At 35.5% G+C, this 20,268-nt stretch overlaps 3 protein-coding genes across 4 annotated transcripts; all 3 read left to right on the top strand.

The window, feature by feature from the left end:
- Positions 1–1,392: 1,392 nt before the first annotated feature.
- LOC105670989 (uncharacterized) lies at positions 1,393–5,285 on the top strand. The gene is made up of 5 exons (XM_012364783.2): positions 1,393–2,268; positions 2,807–2,957; positions 3,432–3,625; positions 3,818–3,893; positions 3,989–5,285. The coding sequence occupies exons 1-3, from the start codon at positions 1,702–1,704 to the stop codon at positions 3,611–3,613; spliced, it is 900 nt and encodes a 299-aa protein (XP_012220206.1). The 5' UTR covers positions 1,393–1,701; the 3' UTR covers positions 3,614–3,625; positions 3,818–3,893; positions 3,989–5,285.
- A 280-nt stretch (positions 5,286–5,565) lies between these two features.
- Positions 5,566–7,483, top strand: LOC105670990 (polyisoprenoid diphosphate/phosphate phosphohydrolase PLPP6-like). Its single transcript, XM_012364784.2, has 4 exons — positions 5,566–5,748; positions 6,188–6,322; positions 6,391–6,490; positions 6,558–7,483. The coding sequence occupies exons 1-4, from the start codon at positions 5,740–5,742 to the stop codon at positions 6,917–6,919; spliced, it is 606 nt and encodes a 201-aa protein (XP_012220207.1). The 5' UTR covers positions 5,566–5,739; the 3' UTR covers positions 6,920–7,483.
- A 1,698-nt stretch (positions 7,484–9,181) lies between these two features.
- Positions 9,182–20,211, top strand: PAN2 (PAN2-PAN3 deadenylation complex catalytic subunit PAN2). 2 transcript variants are annotated; one of them, XM_012364776.2, is made up of 21 exons: positions 9,182–9,740; positions 10,443–10,630; positions 10,700–10,869; positions 10,937–11,057; positions 11,153–11,349; positions 11,429–11,642; positions 11,739–11,875; positions 12,020–12,166; positions 12,260–12,356; positions 14,198–14,431; positions 14,531–14,776; positions 14,994–15,240; positions 16,055–16,234; positions 16,565–16,731; positions 16,843–17,011; positions 17,080–17,596; positions 17,667–17,884; positions 18,016–18,145; positions 18,227–18,448; positions 18,523–18,784; positions 18,874–20,211. In XM_012364776.2, the coding sequence occupies exons 1-21, from the start codon at positions 9,656–9,658 to the stop codon at positions 18,886–18,888; spliced, it is 3,963 nt and encodes a 1,320-aa protein (XP_012220199.1). In that variant the 5' UTR covers positions 9,182–9,655; the 3' UTR covers positions 18,889–20,211. The 2 variants fall into 2 exon arrangements, with proteins under 2 accessions (XP_012220199.1, XP_012220201.1); XM_012364778.2 differs by having other exon boundaries at positions 9,183–9,740; positions 14,994–15,213.
- The last annotated feature ends 57 nt before the right edge of the window (positions 20,212–20,268 follow it).

Raw genomic sequence — 20,268 nt, 5'->3', positions numbered from 1 at the left:
GCCGGTCTCGCGAATTCGCCAAAGATAGACGAGATTTTTTGGTATTCAGTAAAAGTAGAATACCAAAAATACAAAACTCGAATCACAAATAGCGATGAATTGATTTAGTTTATCAGTTGTTATCTCCTCTATTGATATGTCTTTATCACACATTCCACATAAACAAAGATCTAAAATTTTATATGATATCAAAGTTATTATTGAAACTTGATATATAAAGAAGTCCAATTGTAACTTTCTTATCCTTGATTTATGTTACAGTTTCATTTAATGAGTCATTTCTCAAGCCCGTGCATCCGCTGGATATAATCGTGGCTATTTTTAAAAAGTCTCTCGCACGCAATCATCGGGCTTCTGCGAAGGCACGAGGGAGCTCATCAATGAGAACCTCGAAGAATCGGAGTAGCAGAGCAAGATATACGTGTGCTGGCTGGGCTACCGGTCGGTCGGGTCGGGTCGCTGTTCTCCTGTGTTTCATCTCTCTCTTTTGCTCTGTTTTGCCCGTTCCTCGCCCGCTGCCTTCCTCTTTTCACCTCCCGGCTTATCCCGCTCGCACTCGCCCTTTCTCCCTGTTGCCGTTTCCCTCTCATTCCTCCGCGGAGCGCTGCCGCTCTCGCTCCCCGAGAGTTGTTGTTCGACTGTTTTATTACTTTTATAAATGCCGCCGCCACGGATGCTACTACTACCACCATCACCTCGTCGCGGATCGGCGGGCGTTTCCTTTGTTGGTCCAACCACGCTCCATTGTTGCTCGCAGAAAGATGCGAATTTTAATTTGATATTGTCTAATATTATTTATGTATGCACGCGGCTAGAGAAAACCGGGGGGCGCCTCTTCGAGGGCTGCCGCCTTCCTTCGCGCGCTCACGTCTCGCTTTCTTCCATTCAATGGGAAACCGCAGAGCCGCATCTATTCCGACGACTTAACTCAGCATCGAAGATCCCATGCTCCGTTCTTCGTGTACAAGCTTGCCTGAACTTTGCCTTTGCAATACCGTCGACTCTCGCCTATTAATTCTCTATGATGTAATTTTCTTTCCGCGATAAATATTAGAACAGATAAAAAAAATTAAGTTATGTGATAACGTTCCGTCGCGTCTATTTATACTCGACAGCCGTTTAGCACGTAATATTGTTTAACATTATCGATTTTAACGCGCAGCGCGTGGTTCAGAGCTTTCCCTCGCAGCTTGTATATCTTAAGAAGAAAAATCTTGCACTGCCCCCGGAAAATATCTGACCTATTCGCAAGTATTCTCGGCCGTCCTTCAATGTGCTCAGAACCCCGTGATATATCCTCACGTCTCGTTCACCATAATCTAATTACCGGCGTATGCGTGGTGTCCGTTGACGAGCGACGGGACAGCGCTAGGACTTGCGCGTACGTGCGCGGTCCACCTGAGGAAATCAATATTACAGTCAACGTCTAGGCTCGCTTCGGACTGCTTGCACGACGGTACGCGCAACAGTTGTATCGGGACGAGGCAGAAGGCACGAACAAAGTTGCGCTATCGCGCGCCGATCCATTGTCCAGGCAATAACAATTGGAAAGTGCGTAGTTCCGTTCGAGTCAATTGATTCGCTCTTATCGGCTTAGCTTTCAATTAGAGAAGCCGCGTGGCTTCGAATGCCGCCCGACACGTTCCGCGTTGCCATGGAAATCCGCGAGAACGACTGAGGGATATTCCGGTAAACAACACGATGCCGCGACGCTCCAGAACGAAGGAGAAAAGACTCTCGGTGGGGATTAACATTAGCCTTCTACTGATAATAACGATATTCGGCATATTTCTCGCCCTGCCGTTCCGAATGCTGTTCGACGCGAATTATTCCGAGCAGAGCCGAGACAGGAGCAACGCTACCGCTGCCGGCGCGGCGAAGGAAAGGGTGCTTGCGATACCGATGGATCATCGAAGATTAAAGCGCTGTCCGAATCTGCAATACGAGGATCACTTGATGTCCGTCTTTCTTAGCGATTACGATGAAAATTGCACGTACGAGCGGGACGACGATGACGATGATGACGAGGATGACGACGATGATGACAGCGGCTCTGAAGAGGAGGAAGACAACGGGGAGGATGAGGTGGAGACCGGTGGGTGCAAGAGGAGCATTGACGAAGAAATGAAAGAAAACGCTGAAGAGATCTTGAAAACGCGCCAGATGAAGTCCGTCACGGTGGCAGGCCACATACTCGTGACGATGCTGCTCGTATCAGTAGTAGCTGCTCTCGTTGAAGTACTGCGAATACGCTTCGCCCGAGATAAAGTACTGCGCCACGTATTACAGAAATTCTTAAGCCCTTGCGTTGGAACTTAGTATCCTTAAAGCGTCTCTGAGATATAACAGAACTTGTGTTGATAAAATATTCTCTTGGAAATTGCACTTCTTTTGTTTTTTACTTTTTTTTTTTTTTTTTTAATCAGCACAATATGTGATTTTAAGAGTTATTCTAATTATTTAAATATTTATTTAAAAATAAAATTGTTGTTTTAATTTTTAATTCGGAAAAAATGATACTTTATTCCAACGCATACAATTGATTGCACTATTTTTTTATTTTCTGAGCACATAATGCACTATCCACAATTCGCACCTATGTATATTGCCAAATGAATTCGAATGCATATTGAACATATATTCTCAGTAATTTGCACCACGCGGAATTAATTGCGATATTCGGCAGAGACCGACGGATAAACGCTTCGCTATTATCTTAGCGGAGTCAATAAAAGCCGTCTCTCGATGCTCGGATAGACCCGCATTCGTGAAGCTATTGCACCTTTTCTTTTCAAAAATGCATAAGGATTCGTCTAGGGCAAGCACGATTATTTCACGGAGATGCTCCTCCAGCGTGGACATACCCGGCACAAGACGTCCCATTTCAAGAGAATTAATTAGGAGCCAGCAGTCCTTTGAGATACCAGGAATGCAACGTTCCGCATTGCGTCTATTAGGTATGTGTTTGTGTGAAGCAATAAAGAATTTTAATTCCTAAATATCCCATAATTATGCAAGAAATTGAAAAGTATATGCAATATAAAAGAACAAATTTTCCTAAACAAATTAATATGTGGTATCCCTTGTTAGGATTGGAAAGTCTAAAAAGAAAATTTAATTATTTTTTCTATAATCTGCCTTTATAGCTTTGTAGCATCCTGATTACAACATAATAATAATATTTTTCTGTAAATCTAATTAATTAAAAATTTTACCATTAAAAAAACTACAAATTTATATAATATAAATTTTGAATAAATTAAAAACGCGCAGTCAATTTGATTCTGTGTATTTGCTATAAAGTTATTTTGCGACAGTTAATATATTGACAAATATTACTAATATAGAATTCCAATCAATACGAAACCACTTTAAGCCGATTAAGGTCAGATGTAAAACAGAAAAATTTAATTATCCATCCCCTCCCGCAGGAGCGCGGCCGCCCCCGCTTATCCGCCGCTCCTCATTCCCAACGCCACAAGCGAAGCAAACCGCTACTTCGTCTGTTTGCGGTACGCCGAACACCCGGCTAACGCGGCGTCCTTCGATTGAATCGGACGAAGATATCGTCAATGCTCTTCATCATCGCACCCGTCTAATCCGACGCCACTAAGACGGCACGAGAGTGAGTAAAAAGATTTGCGTTAGATTTACATATTTAATCTATGATTTATATCCTTCGAAGACGTATAATAAATTTTTATTTCTTTGAAGAATAAAATGTGTGCGAAGAGAATTGCGTGAGAGACTATCGCGTTTCTTGACGATAAATCGATAGATATATAAATAGACGCCTTCTTTTATGTTTTTCTTTCAGTAATATCTTAGCTCATCGAATTCCTCGCATCTCTATCGATGACAACATTGAGACAAAACGCGTCTTCGACAATATGGTATGTTTTCTAAAACAATAGCTTTTTTTTATAGTTAAATGTAGAAGACAGAGTGTATTGTGAATTTAAAAAACCATGTGGTTGTTCGCAAATAGGTCATATGCAACATACAACGATGACGTTCAATGACCTTTTTTTATGCTCGTGCAACGTCGAAAAGTCCCTCGCTAAGGAATAGATCCACAATTGTATCTTCCAAAATATCCTTTACGGCGGCTTCAATAGTGCTCCACGACGCTTTTCTACTATGCTATCGATTAAGTTCTGCTTTCTAGTAAAGCAATATACTTTTTGGAATGTTTGAAAAAATAATTAATATATAGAATCAAATTTCCGGATCCAAAGTTGTTACGAACAACGGTGGAAAACTTGTATGTTTAATAAATCTCTATTTTCTTCGTATTAATCACAGATGCTTTACGAGCACATAATCAAATGGAAAATAACTGCAAATAGTCTAACGTCTAACTTAATTCGTAATGATTTGTAATAAATCATTATCAGTCTTATTATCACAATAGCATTTTGCAAGTATCATGCTTCTAACGGATGTACACCTAAAAATGTATATGTCAAAAGCAAGATTATATTCCTAAATTTGCTCATAATTAAATCCACGTTCACGAAATTCTTGTCTGAGATTAAGGTAAGGAAGAATTATTTTTTTAGAAACCTTATTTTGCGATATACATTTTTCTGGAGGCATTCTGTACGTTAAGTAAAAGTTAAGATATGCATTCTCAAATTGACAGTACAACGATTGATAATATACTTATTTGTATAACTTTTACCATATTTTTTTAACCTCTGATTTTTCTATTACAAAACTATCGATATAATACAAAAAACTCGAGAAAAGTTAGGCAGATTATTTCGTTTCTGTGAAAATTATAAACAATGAACTACGTCAGAAAGATAAATATATTGGATTGTAATTTCTTTGTAAGATTGTAAATAGTTTCAAGAAAATTATTCCGATGTATTTTCATAATCAGAAGATATAATTGTGTCTCTGTATCAACGAGCCCTCAACAAGCTTACTCCTGTGATCATCGTTTTTCTTCCAGACATGTGATATATATGTACAAAAAATATATTATTTAAAATATACATATATATGTACGTGTATTATACTATGTCACTTATACACAGAAACTGATCGTACAAAACTATGTTTTCAACTGTGATATGCTTTCTCATATTTATGTCATCGCACACAAAAAAAAAACAGAAATATATTCGTGCAAGAAAATGAATGAAATATTTTCGAAGTATACTATTATTTCACCTATACAATGTAATAATTTCTGTAAATTAAACTGATGTGTCATTATTATAATAAAAAAATAAAAATATACAAAATTGTAAGAATAAAAATACAAATTTAAAATATTTTCTCTTGTATATGTATTAGTTTTAAAATAATATAGAAGTAAATATAATTGATCTTTCATAATTCTATTAATAGTCACAATTTTTTAAGGAAAGTATTAACGTTTATATGTCATAATTTTTATTTGTTTAGTTATATTGACTATCAGCTGTTTAGCTGTGATCAGCTGTTTCTACTTGTCGGTAAAGTAGAAATAAGTGAAAGATAAAATAGAGTGAAAAGACGGTATATATTTATCAATATGCCCCATCTGTTGAGCAGATGGAATACTTATTCGTAAAACATGTGAATGACTGTACGTGTACTACAGCAGTAGCAAGAGTACAGCTGCACTCTTTTACTTCTATTGATTACAGCTGTATTGATGAAAAACAGCTGTAGATTATTAATATAATACAACGACCTTTGGATACCTTTTGTTACATTAACAGCTGTCATAAGCTCGGGAACAATATGAGAGCGGTAATTGTCAATAATTTTTAACTTATTATTTATATACTTTGGTTATTTTTTCATCCTAATCTGTTTTACTTAATCTATTTTAAGTCTTTTTCAATATTTAAATAATTGATGTACATTTTATTATAAATTCTATTTCTGTGATATATGTTAAGTTGGTAATATTTATATTATCAACATTGTATGTCTTTCTTTTCATTCTATTTTCATTGCCATTCCATTTTTCCATTATGTTTTTCCTTTTCTTAATACAGAATTACTTGATTAATATTTTGGATACTACAATATTTCTAAATTTAGACATCATAACAAAATGTTGAGATACACTTGTTAAGACAGTCAACAAATTTAGAAATATTGCAGTGTCCAAATGTTAAATTAAATAATTGCGTAGAATTATATTTGAAAGTAAATAAAATAAGAATTATTTTGTATTTTTAAGGCTGATAGAAGACAAATTCCAACATGGTTGACAAAAATATTGGCACGCGATGTCTACTTCACAGATGAGTTTGTTAAGTTCATGGAAAAATTTCTATCTTTAAAACAGTGTCTGTTGTATTATTATATATTGGAGGTATGTTTGCTCCTTTGTTAAATTTGTTTCTTAAATAAATGTTTATAATGCATTTATTTTTTTTGCAGATATCATGTCATGGTATATGTTGGCTAGGTATTTCCTTTATATTAATTCGAATTCTCAACAACAAAAGCTTGTATCAAATGCAAGTCAATCTTGTTATAGGTAAGCGAATAAAATTCTTTCATCATTTAAAATTTGTGTACATGTATAAACAATAGAATTGTTTCAGGATTGTTGTTCGACATTGTCCTCGTTGCTGTGCTTAAGGCAATTACAAGAAGAAGACGACCAAATACTAATGATGATCCATTTTCTCTAGGCCCTGATAAATATTCTTTTCCATCTGGACATGCTTCACGTGCTTTGTTTATTTTATACTTCTTTGAGTCATGGAATATGTCTTCGTTATACGCATTACCTTTACTAACGTGGTCTTTTTCCGTATGCTTATCAAGAATAATGTTAAGAAGACATCATATGCTTGATGTATTGGTTGGAGCGTGTCTTGGTGTATTTGAAGGTGCAATTATGAGATATTTTTATTTTGGGCAAGAAACATGTGTTTACTTAATCTCGTGGTTTTGCAACTGAAAGACACAACTAATGATGTGTGATTATGGTTAATGATGTGTAATACATGATTAATGATCATAAGTATTAGTACAAAATTGATGTATGAATGTATAATGTGCAACTAGTGTAAAAATGTGTAATGTGTTTTATGATTTTTGTTATTTTGTTTATATATATGATTTTATAGTTAGTGTTATATTTTGAACATATTTTTCATGGCATTTTCAGAGAATTGATTGCTTAACATTCTTATTATCTTATGTTATTAATTGTGAGTATATTTGTGAATGTATGTGAACTGAAAAAGCTCAAACAGTGAAGAAAAATAGTAAAAAGAAACAGTAAAGAGAAATAGAGAAAGTTTACATAAATATATATATATATGTATATAAAATAGACTGATGAACTATATTTTATAGCAATGAATTCCATTACTCGCACAAAAAAATTCTATTTTGCAAATTCTATTCCATACAAATAAAATAGTATAAAAAATATAATCTTTATATCTGTAAAGTGTACATTATATAAGTGTAATTTATTAATTGTGAAATATATCTCAGGTGTCTTCCAAAAAATAAATATATTGCATTTTTATTTTTATATCCTGCATACTTAATTTATAGAATTAGCAACAAATCCTCAAATGAGTAATATTTAAATATAGGATTTGTAACATATAGTTAATTAAATAATATCTAATTCAGTTAACATAACACAGTTAATGTAACACATTTGAATTTATATTTGAATAATAACTTCATAAACAATATTGATAAAACAATTAAAAATGTACAAAATGCAATTCTGATTATATATTTTCCAGAGAAATTTTTTTTTAAATGTAATTGCCTTAAGCAACAATTGTTTACAATTCTGTATTTAGGAATAACATAGTCAACATGACAATGGTAATAAAATGTATTTTATGAATAAAACTTGTATTGTCTCTAATTTTATGCACACTCAAGACAGCAAATTTGTTTTAAAAATTTTTTTAATTTTTAAAAAATAATAGTTTACTCAACAAATGAATAAAACAGTTTTGATCTCTATTAAAGTGCTAAGTGTATTTTTGAATTTGTTTGAATTTTATTTTTAATTATCAGCACCTTTTTGTAATCCAGTATGATAGAATTTTACCCAACATGTAAACATGTATCACTCATAAGTGTTTTTTTATCATATGTACAATAGTATTGCAAAATTCTTTTATAAATTCTGCATATTTTAAAGTGAAAATAAAGACAATTTAGTACTCACCAACCCATACAGCAGCGAAGTTGTACATCAACGGCCATCTCTGCAAAATACAATTTAATATAATTTATATTATTGCAATGCCTAAGATAATATTTCAAAAAATATATTAATCACAAACGAGTAATAAATTACTCACCCCACAATGACTCCGCTATTGCCCGATGCCCTCCGGGCCTCTGCCTCCTCTCTCACTCAATGGTTCTTTTCCACAATATTCACTCGCGAAAATATGATCAAATAATGCAATCGCACGAAATGTTACTTCCGACATTTTGTTATTACGACACGACGATCGCGTGATTCTTGTACGGCACTCCCGACGCACATTTTGACATATCACAACAATTGTGCGATACTTTACGACACTCCCGGCTTTAATCGTACTCCCGACGCGATTTTTTGTCGGAATAGCACCAAAAAAGTACACGAAGCTACGATATGTTCCACATTCGCGACGTTCCGCAACGAACGAATTACGATCTCAACGACGATGAAAACAATCGAAAATCGCGCGGCCATTTCTTATGTCTACTATTCACGCAAAGCAAACTACATATGTTGCCGAAATTGTGTCTTAACTAAATATTATTGAAATATGGAATCAGTTACGATTGTACTTAATTAAACGTTCACGTTACCGTTCAACTTGAAGACGATCCGTCTCGTACTTGCGACATACCGTTAATGGTAGAACAATTCGAAAATAGCGCTGGCAACTTCACTCCATTACTTGCATTATTGCTCGTCTACGAAGTCAAGCTGATAACTAATTAAAAGATGATCCAAAAATATACAAAGAGAGATTTAGTGTTGCGCTCGTAATAATGCTACAAAAATTATTAATTACATAATTATTTATCTAATAAGTAATAAGAAATATAATCGGTGCTCTTAATTATTTAACAGTCGCTCAATTGATTCAGTGATCGGAAGTAGTCTAAACTCAAGAAGAAGCCAGCGATGGTGGCGACTGCAGCGGTGGAAATAAGAAGCTGTAAATTTGGTCGCTGTCGCTAGATGTCGTTAATTGACATATTCGGTCGGTCTAATGGTCAGATTCTGATTTAGAGTAGCTTCAAGCCGCAGTGCTACGTTTTTGCTCGCATAATGCGCTATCATGAATTAGATTGTGATTGCGGTGGACGACATAGTTTCCTTGGCGTGTGAAAGGGCACGAGGAAAGGAGCGTATTACGACGCGCTCGCTCGCCACATCCGTCGTCCTGCGCTCGCTAGCTTTCCGCTTCGTCAGATCGCAGCAGTAGTGCGCAAAGTGTTTCGCTTGTTGCACAGTTGCCAAGGAGACTAACGTGCGTGCGGGTGTGTGTTCGGCTACCTGCGTGCGTGCGTGTGTGCGTGCGTGGTGTGCTATGATAAGAGACCGATCGCCGTCGTCGGGACGCCGATTCTATTGTCGCCCTCGCGTCGCAGATAACGACGCCGCTTCGATGCTTCGCAACGACGCAGTCTGAAAGAGCAGCCCTTTATTATTATGGACTACCCGGTGTTGGGCCACTACGATCCCACTGTAGAGGCCACCGACCACGGTAGCGGTGAGGAAGAACAGGAGCTGCTATGTAAGTCCGTCTGTCACTGTGTGTGCGCGCCAAAAGACGCGTGGTTGGCGGTTCTTCGTGAATCCAATCCGGCGGGAAAAATACACAATCCCGCTTTATTCTATTCGCGACGTTTGTCATCTTTTCGCGATACATTTGTTTCCTTCGTCCTTGACATTCGTTCGCTTTTGAACGCTGACGTGTTGAACACTAGCAATGTATCAGCTGGCATCAGCTGTTTCTCTGATATGCGTGGAATTTGGCTCTTAGCAAAGAAAGTGTTCTTTCTTGTTTTCTCAAGGACTAATATCGAGAATATACTTTAAACAGTCTACCAGATTATATTTTTGTACCATAAAAGCTCTCATTTTGTTATGTATTTTACAAAAGTTAATGAAAAAATTCCAAATATTTATATATATATATAATTAATAATATAAATTAAATTAACACCCTATTAAAGTATGTGTAATTGTGCACTTTTCTTGTATTTGTCTTTATCTTTGTGAGAAATATTTAATATCTGAAAATAAATTTAGTTTTGTTACTCCAAGAAGTACAATTTCCATATTGTTAAAATATCTTGTTATAAAATATTTTATATATTTGTTTCTTCTACATTATAAATAATATAAGTACTTTTCTGTGGGAGTTTTAGGATAATGTATATGAAAAAAATAGGAATTTGATTTTCAACTGTTCTTTCAACGGTTCTTATTCCAGGGGAAGACTGTAATTATGTTGTACCTGGAGATGAGTATGTACCTGCAACGGAGCAGTTTGGAGAAGATTTTGCCGGTGCTGAATTTCATGAGACTAGAACATTACTCGCAGATGGCGGAGATAGATTTGGAGTTTCCACTGCCACTTTCGATACAGTCGAGGAGCTTATGTGGATGGGGAATCAAGGGGTACATCAGTCTCTCTATTTTCATTTGGAACACCAGTTTATTTTATTTAGTGACATTAATTCGTTATAGGGTCACATAACATCTTACTATGGATCGGGTTTACAAAAATATACCTCTTTTCAAGTCCACGCAACGCAAGAGATACGGCATATTCATCCTGTGGATGAGGGAATCTTAGTGTTGACGCAGAGCATATTGAGATGTCAGTTGCGACGAGGCATACCTATATTTACACATACGTATGTTGATATCGCAGCCACTCGATATCGGTGCTATCTTCGGATTTGAAAATTTAGGTTGTTATAGGTCAGCGAATATGAACGACATGCAGTGCATGTTGCAGATCTCTCCAACAAGACTATTAATGGGCGGACATCAGGATAAAATAATTGATTTTAATCTTACTAGAGGAAAAGAGATTGGATTAGTAAGAATATGTTGATTAATTAGATTAACTCTAAATTAAAATTTAAAATTAACTCTAAATCTCTCATATGATGACTCTATCTTGTATTTATGTAGGTTGATGTAGGAGAAAATGGTTGTGCGATATTGAGACAACACAGTAGACTTATTTGTGCCGGTAATCCTGCGGGTAGGATAGATCTCAGGGACCCAAGCAAATTATCAATAGAACATACTTTGGACACGCATAGTGGTTCCTTAAGTGATTTTGATGTTCAGGGAAATTATCTTGTTACATGTGGGTTCAGCAACAGGTGAGCTGTAATACAATTAAAAAATCATTCAAAATCTTATTCTACATTTCAATATTTATGAATTGTATCGTATATTCAGTCGTCAGGGCCTTACCGTCGATCGATTTTTAATGGCCTATGATCTGAGGCAAATGAGAGCATTAAGTCCGGTCACTACTATGGTATATCCTCTTTTATTGAAGTTCGTACCAAGTTATTCCACTCGTCTCGCAGTGGTATCACCGTTAGGCCAAATGCAGCTACTTGATACAATATATGCCAGTGTACAACCACCAATGACATGTTTATATCAGGTAAATTTATCACAGAAGAGATAAGAAAAATTCAAAGATGAAACTGCAAAAAGTTAACACACAGAATATACAGAAAAATGTATCGTATATCACTAGGTTGCCACCGGTGGTGCAGGAATATTATCATTTGATGTAGCTTCCACATCACAGTGTCTTTGCTTTGGAGACTCAGCAGGCTCTATACATCTAATGTCTACGAACAACCCAGAACCTCAATTTAATACATTTTCTAGGTCAGAAATTATTTTTTTAAACATATTTTTTTAAACATATGATTTCAAAAAACTTTTTAAATAAATTAAATGAGTCTTATATAATTGAAATTAGATTGAAAAAATGGGAATGGAATAAATGTATACATATGTTTTTTTATTTAGAGCTACGGAGTTTGCCGATCCAATTGAGACAGTACAATCAATTCCTTTTGATGACGATGTTACACCGTTTAGTACAATACCAATTGTATATTCTGACCAACCACTGTTAAGTGATTGGCCAGAAGAGTTCTTAAAAAAGGTTTATAGGTAGGTCCCGCTATATATTCAGAATGCTATCGCGATTTTTGTACACATTTGCATAATCGGGAAACAAGTAAATCGATTTTTGTCCTTTCACAGAAAAACTCCAGCGATAGATGCCGAAATTTTGCGCACAATGAAGATGCAGGGAACAATAGGATACGCGCCAAATCCTCAGGCTTTCCGCAGAAATCAAGTGAGGAAACAATATTCTCCTACTCTACTACAATATTCTCCTCCGTCTCTTCTTAAATTACCTTAAACTCCGCTCACATGCTCCCAACAACTTTTATTTTCTTTTATCAAATTTTGGAAGCCAGTCTGCTTATTACAACTTGATGTCGAATTCTATATATCAAATTTATATATACATCAAAGATATATTAACACAGATGTGCTCACAGCTTTGACAGTTTTAATAGTGTGATTAATCGAAGCAATATATTGCGGATATAAAGAATAAGGCTCAGTGTAATTAAAGCGTTTAATTTTCTAGAAAAAGAAAATTTTGCTATAATAATGTGATTAAGACTGATAACATTTCGTGATAATTATTGTAGTCTGTAAAGAAACGTGATATATTTTCATAAGCTAGTCTAATGTATTCTACTAATTTTACAATAGTAGCATACAGAAAAATGATGAATTTCAAAGTGTATTATAAATATACACTAAATTAAAATCTCGTTATTTTGTTTTATGTATCATTGATTTATATAATATGAGGAAAGATATCAAGAAACGTGTAATTATAATTTGTAAAAACAATATGGAATGCCAAAACAGTCGCGCTATTAAATTAATAATGAAAATTATTAACTTTTTTCGTTATGTTTATTTGTTAGCGACATTTGCAGAAATTTATAGTTTATTTTATCAGTATTATATTTATTACAATATCTTTATCTTTAAATATATTTGTAATTAAATCTAAAATGCAATTTATATTTTTTGTTCTGTATCCAAATTCTAAGGATCCAATATTTTCAAAAATGTGCCAATTTATAACGTATAAAAAAATAATAAATAATTAAAATGCTGTAGATACGTGAAATGTAGCAATACGTAAATTCTAAATTCCAAATATATTTTTATTATCTGTTTAAATGCATAGAAATACGTGATACATTAGGTGGCCTATCATTATTAAATGTCACGTGTCTTTTCTCTCATTGTTATTATATAATATTAAAATAGATAATTCTTTTTTTTTTGTTGAAGATTTGCTATTGAAGCAAATTATAAATTAAAAGCCGTACTTTAATTTGCATACGAACACGTACTAATGAATTTGAGGCTTTCTTTTCTTTACAGATATACACACTTTACAGAGATACAATTCTTTATATAAATTTGTATGACATAATTATTTAAATATTTATGTTAAAGAATGTTTTCCAGAAAAAATTACGGCAGCATCTAAGGAAAAATGTGCGTTGTTGAATTATATCGATAATATATCGGTAGTATATAAGGCTTAATTTTCTTCGCAGTTACTTGTGTTAACGTTATATCGTACGTAAAGAAGAAACGTGAATATATATTTCGATATATCTTCCGCCGAAAGCTTCCACAATTCCTATAATCTTATCGACCAGCGTGATACTCTACTGCCTTCAATCCCGCAATATCGCACAATGCGTTTGTGATCGCGAGAAATAATATTGCATTCTGTCTGTTTTTTGTTCAATAATTTCTGCAATCTCGATATAGTCATATACGTAGAATATATTTCCGCATGAAATGTATGCTCGAAATTGTACTTGAGTGAAATAATAAAGGTTGTATGACATACAACTGTATATGCGTAACTTTAATACGATGCGCCGCATTATCTCGGTTCAGTTCCCACACGCGTTTTTCAATAGGTATTATTTATTTTTTCACAATCCAAAATTTATATTCTTTCTATCAAGTGCGCGAAACTGTACGATCTCGTTTACACGCGCATAAGCAAAATGCATAAAGCAGACCTTCCGAAGCGAAACAACCAACGCATTTTCACTGGGATAAAAATAAATAATACCTCTTTTGCAGATACCGTACAATTTGGAAAAACGACGTGGCTTAGTCGCGAAGCCTTTCGCGGGGGACTCACGGTCTAAAACAGATGACGGCACCTTTGTGGCCATACCTAAGCGTTACCGTAAAATTGAGTTGAAATACTCACGGCTCGGTTACGACGAATTCGATTTCGATCAGTACAATCGCACCAGCTTCTGCGGCCTGGAGGCCACTCTTCCTAACAGTTATTGCAATGCTATGCTGCAGGTAAGTACATCTCAACAAGACTATAAAGCCCGAAATTAGTTAAGGAATGATGAAATTAGAGCGGGTCATCGATCAGTGGCATATGTTCGTACTTTACAGTTGTTGTTCTATTGCGAACCTGTAAGGATAGCATTGCTCTCGCACTCATGCCAACGAGAATTCTGTCTTTCTTGCGAATTGGGATTCTTGTTTCACATGCTGGATATATCACGAGGATTACCCTGTCAAGCCGCGAATTTTCTCAGAGCTTTCAGGACTGTGCCCGAAGCTGCGGCTCTGGGACTCATATTGAGTGACTTGCATCCGGAAGCTAAGAAAAAAATCAGTCTGATTAGACTCATACAAGTATGATAATAATTATAAATAATTGAAAAGTGTAACGAAGAGCGAAAGAGTTATAAAACACAATTACATTTATTTGATGGAAAAATATATTTCAAATTATAATTTATTTGACGCATGAATGTCTGTTACATTCATATTTTCAAAAGTGAATATTTCAAACTTTTCGTTTGATAATACGATAACATAAACGTTACTCATGATATAAATTTTATGTTAGAGTTGGAATAGATTTATTCTACATCAAATACATTACGAGATTCTGGAAACAAGGAAGCGGCAGCAGGAGGAAAAAGAGGCAGCGCGACTTAAATCGGGCTCCAAGTATCCTCCATTCATTTATAACGAACAGGATTTTCCCAGCATCCTTGAGGATCTTGGTTCTCGATATAGGAGCCACGAGGAAGAGAGGAAAAAAAAGAGAAAACAGGAGGAGGATGGTAAATATATGTGGATCACATCGAAAGGTAAACACAATTTATGTGTAACCTTTGCACTGGGCACTTTTGTGTTTATTTTTCAATTTGTATGTGATTATTTGGTCCTGTTTATTTGATCCAAAGCTGCAGCGATATATCTGAAGAACAGCAAGAAGCAATTAAAGCTATGTCATTGCAAGCATAATCTTCTATGACGATATCAGAAATGGATTTATTTTAATAAGATATGTTTTAAAATGATTTTATAATCTTGAAATCTTCGGATATTACAACTGGAGCTTTTTTAACGTACGCGTTATATTTTTCTTTTATAATGTATAGATCTGTTTTGAGTTTATATTGAATCAATAAGTTGCAGCGATGCTTTTGTTATTCCTTAAGATGCTTTATTGTATATTATTGTATATTTTTTTATAGTAAGGCAGCCAAACCCTTATACCTTAATTTCCAAAAGTTGCATGATTTTGCTTTTACACAAGAATCCTGGGATTTCAAAATGTGATTGACATCCATGCGTCAAAAGTATCAACGATCGAAGTGTAAAATTATTTATTATTTGAGACTTGAAATATCTTGATAATGTCTATTTTGTATTACTTCATTTTTAGAAAAGTCAGAAAACAAACTTGTTGAATTGAATATAATGTCTTAAATAAAAATATATGATATAAATTAACTATTACTACAAAATGTCAAAAATCATAAATAGTTGTGGATATCATTGTAGATAAAAACGTTACACACATATCTCGTTCAACGAATAAAATCTGTTTATCCAATTGTACTTACCGTCAATAATATTCGCTTATTTTTTCTTTAAACGCACGTTTATCACGGGTAGACAAGAACACCAAAAAATCCACCGAAGAGAACGAAGTGCGAGATGACGAAACAGAGATCAGTCGTCTATTTGGATCAGAACAAATGCACATACATCGCTGTCTCAAATGTGGGCAAGAAGCTACGAAACATTCCATCATGTTACTCTGTAATTTAGTTTATCCGGAAATAGTCAGTCCTTGTAAGCTATCATCAAATAATACGTGTCTAAGGCTTCGGCCGAACGGAAAGTGAGTCTAGCGTGTGAAATGTTTGAAACTTTTTAGCTATGTATTTACGGATTCCAGTATTTTGAAAGTGAAACAACATGAAAAAAATTGTGTCGTTGTCTGACAATACAATTTTTGCGTTTTAAAGTGTCCAAAATAATGAAATCCAACGGATCGTAACTTCCGAAATATAAAAATTCGGAGTTTTGGATATGCTACACGCTCAACCAACTTTTCCTGCGGTCTTAGCCGAACGCGTGCATCCGCACTCGCGGCTGAATACACAGATTTACCTTTTGTAGCTGAAGAGGTACCGTTCACAAGTGTTCTTGCCCGCAGTTTAAGACCTGAGAAAATTACACCCGCATGGTGTGACCATTGCCAGAAATTTACACCTACTCTCCAGTCTCGACAATTGACTAAACTACCTCAAATACTGGCTCTAAACTGCGGCTTAGATACTCAGCAGGTACTTACAACACGAGATAAGACGTACGATTGTAGCGCGTGCAAAATCAAAGCATGATGCCACACGCTGCGCCGCATTCGCGCAAAGTCACGTGATACCGAATTATTACAGGACAAGGCGTTTTGGCAGAATCAAACAGACATTGTAGTACAAAATGTGTTGACGGGGAAGGAGAGCAGTCCTAGTTCCAGTCCTGTGCCTGTCACTGCGAAACCTTGTCGATACGGCAATAATTGCACCCGAGTTGGATGTCGATTCAGGCACGTCGGTCGTGATTCAGGTATGCAATTCAAATATGAATCTTCTTGTCGCATGTAACATTAATTAACGTCAATATCAATCTTACAGAGACGGAAAAATTATTAACGTCACCTTCTACTCCATCTACCTCGTCAACGGCTGCTACACCACCCCCTAGTCATTTGTATTATTCACATTCCTGGATACCTCACAACATAGAGATCTCCCTCATGGACAATGGTGAGATATCGGTTCACAAAATTAGCGAACCGAAAAACGAATCAAATAACGACACATCTGCGCGAGTGAGCACGATGGAGAACGGCCAAAACGACAATAAGGTACAAATCTCCGAGAACGTCGGAGACGGCAATGTTGAAGAGAGCGTTGAAAATTGTAACGTAGTAACGAATGCGGAGGATGGCGAGACAACAAGTACAAATCCGGAAATCTCTAGTAATACGCAAAAAGTACAATACGGTTTAACTGCTGTTGTCTGTTACATCGACGACAAGAATAACGAGGAACGGAGAAATATTGTAACGCTGTTACGAGTCGGACCATATTTTCACGAGCGATCGGCGGGCAACGCTGTCTCGCAGTGGTATATTTTCAATGATTTTTGGTGAGTCCTATGTCCGAAAGCAATTGTCTGCGCTTTAATGTCATTTATTTTTACACAATGCTTATTATAGCATATCGCCGGTGACACCGCAGGAAGCGGTGTGGTTTAATCTTGAATGGAAAGTGCCGTGTGTACTTCATTACACGGCGATACCCGCGCCCGAACCGGCACCGCTTATCAGTCCCCTTACGTACGATGTGTTCGGAGAAGATAAGTGTATCGCTCGTAGCGGCGGAACCAGAGGCATTACGTTTACCCCTTTATCGTCCGACGAGATGCCTAAAAAAGGTATCTCTCCATCGTCACTGTTATGTATTTGTGCAAATTTATTTTTAATATACTATTCAATTTTAATTCATTTAATAGTTGCTTGATTTTGTACACGAATCGTTCTATAAATGTTCAAATTTTTGTTATAGGAGAGTTGGTAGGGATCGATGCGGAATTCGTCACCTTAAATCAGGAAGAATCCGAGCTACGAAGCGATGGAAAAATGTCGACTATAAAACCGAGTCATATGTCAGTTGCGCGAATCACTTGTATACGCGGGTACGATCTATATAATGATCACAGTGTGATTATAACGATAATACAATATTTTAAGCAATCTCTCCGTTTCTTAATGAATAGGCAAGGTCCGCTGGAAGGTACACCGTTTATAGACGATTACATAAGTACGCAGGAACAGGTAGTCGACTATCTGACAAAGTTCAGTGGAATTCAACCGGGTGATTTAGACGCGAATTTTAGCAGCAAACATCTCACCACTTTGAAATCGACGTATCAAAAGCTGAGGTTTTTAGTGGACAATGGCATAATTTTTGTCGGACACGGCCTGAAAAATGATTTTAGGTGAAGCACTTGGTATTCACGACAGAAATTTATCATTAATGACGACTTTTGATTTAAACGCGTGATTTTTGTAGGGTAATAAATTTAGTGGTGCCGCCGGAGCAAATAGTCGATACAGTCTTGTTATTCCACTTACCTCATCATCGCATGGTGTCGCTACGCTTCTTGACTTGGCATTTTTTGGGTAAAAAGATCCAGTCTGAAACTCACGATTCAACCGAGGACGCGCGAGCGGCGTTAGCATTGTATCGCAAGTACAAGGAATTGGAAAGCTCCGGCACACTGAGGGAAATACTCAAAGAATTATACGAAGTGGGCACTCAGTTACAGTGGAAAGTGAGAACAAAAATTAGAAAAAAAAAATTTTTTTTCATATCAAATGTTGTCGATATTAAATTCATCCTTTAAACATTGCTTGGTTTCAGGTCCCTGACAGCTGATATGAGGATAACACATACAAGGATATAGATGATCAAATCGATAGTGATAATGATGATTAGATGATACGAATCTTCACATGTGTCCATTTTCCAATATCATTGTTTGAAAGGTAACACTCGGTGGACGATACTTGCGTTCATTGATAAAGTGTCGATGTTTAGTTCAATTTTAAAAACAATCGCACACACAAAATCAATCATTTGCGAAGAAATATATTCAATACACGCGCAATATTATTAGATGGAATCTTAAATTCGTGACATGAATCTGACAGAATTGCAGATACAAGAATTCGTTTTTTATATTCATTTTCGTATTGTTTTACTCGTGTGTCAGATTATTGTTGCATACGTTTATCAAACTTGCGGTGTACATAAACATATTATTCAAAGATAACACGACAAATTTTGGTCACTATCCGTCTTGATCGCATATACAGCTGGTTAGGAAAATTGAACGAGAAAATTTTTGATCGTGATTTAGCAACACGCTCAAATTTCTAAACGCGACACCAAACTGTACATATTATCTGATAATATTGGCGTTTTGGGAAGCAGTTACGATTCCGCACTGCCCGACAGAATATCAATATTCACTTTAATTTCCTGTTTCTCGTACAATATTTGTATATGAAAAGTAACGTATTCCATCCCGATTTATCAAACAATCGCCGAGTGTAGACATAAATAGTTATAATACAGTAATACCGGTACACCGTAGCAATAACTGAATTATGTATTTGTAAGTACGTAATGTCTAATTTTTTTTTTCTTTTATACGTATTTTCTCTAGCGCATTAACTTTTGTACGATTTTGCGGAGCGGGATTTCAAGTAGGTATTTTATAAGACATTTACTTCATTCCAATGGATTTCGGTTTCCTTGATTGTACATGCGCATGCAATCACCTTCATGTCAAACTACATTTATAATTATTCATTGTCATTTCTCGAAACTGATCCATTTGTGTGAAGCTTTCAAAACGCGAGGAAAAATAATCTATTAACGAAGATGGTAGCATATTTTACAAACCGACAATTGTACTCATTATAGATTATTTTTATATACATTTTACCAATAAAAATATGGGGGATACTGTCCAAATCTAAAAAAAAATCACAAGATTAATGAAGTATATATTTTTTTATATCGGGAGGAATTTTCTTATAATTTGTGCACAATATGTAACTTATACACCGATTTCAGCGGGAACGATCAATGCGGTGAATAAATAGCACAGACATGATGTTGATGGTAATCAAGCATTTGTTTTATGCCAGCCGCTGGACATTGTAATTTTACAATAAATGGTTGTAAAATTCATCGAATGCAATTTTTCTTCCTTTCATTCGAAGCTGCTTTGAATAGTCTTATATCAGA

Source organism: Linepithema humile, chromosome 1 (assembly GCF_040581485.1).
Source record: "Linepithema humile isolate Giens D197 chromosome 1, Lhum_UNIL_v1.0, whole genome shotgun sequence".
Taxonomy (NCBI): Eukaryota; Metazoa; Arthropoda; class Insecta; order Hymenoptera; family Formicidae; genus Linepithema; species Linepithema humile.
The sequence above is the reverse complement of the archived record's forward strand: the minus strand, read 5'-3'. Positions and strand labels throughout refer to the sequence as shown.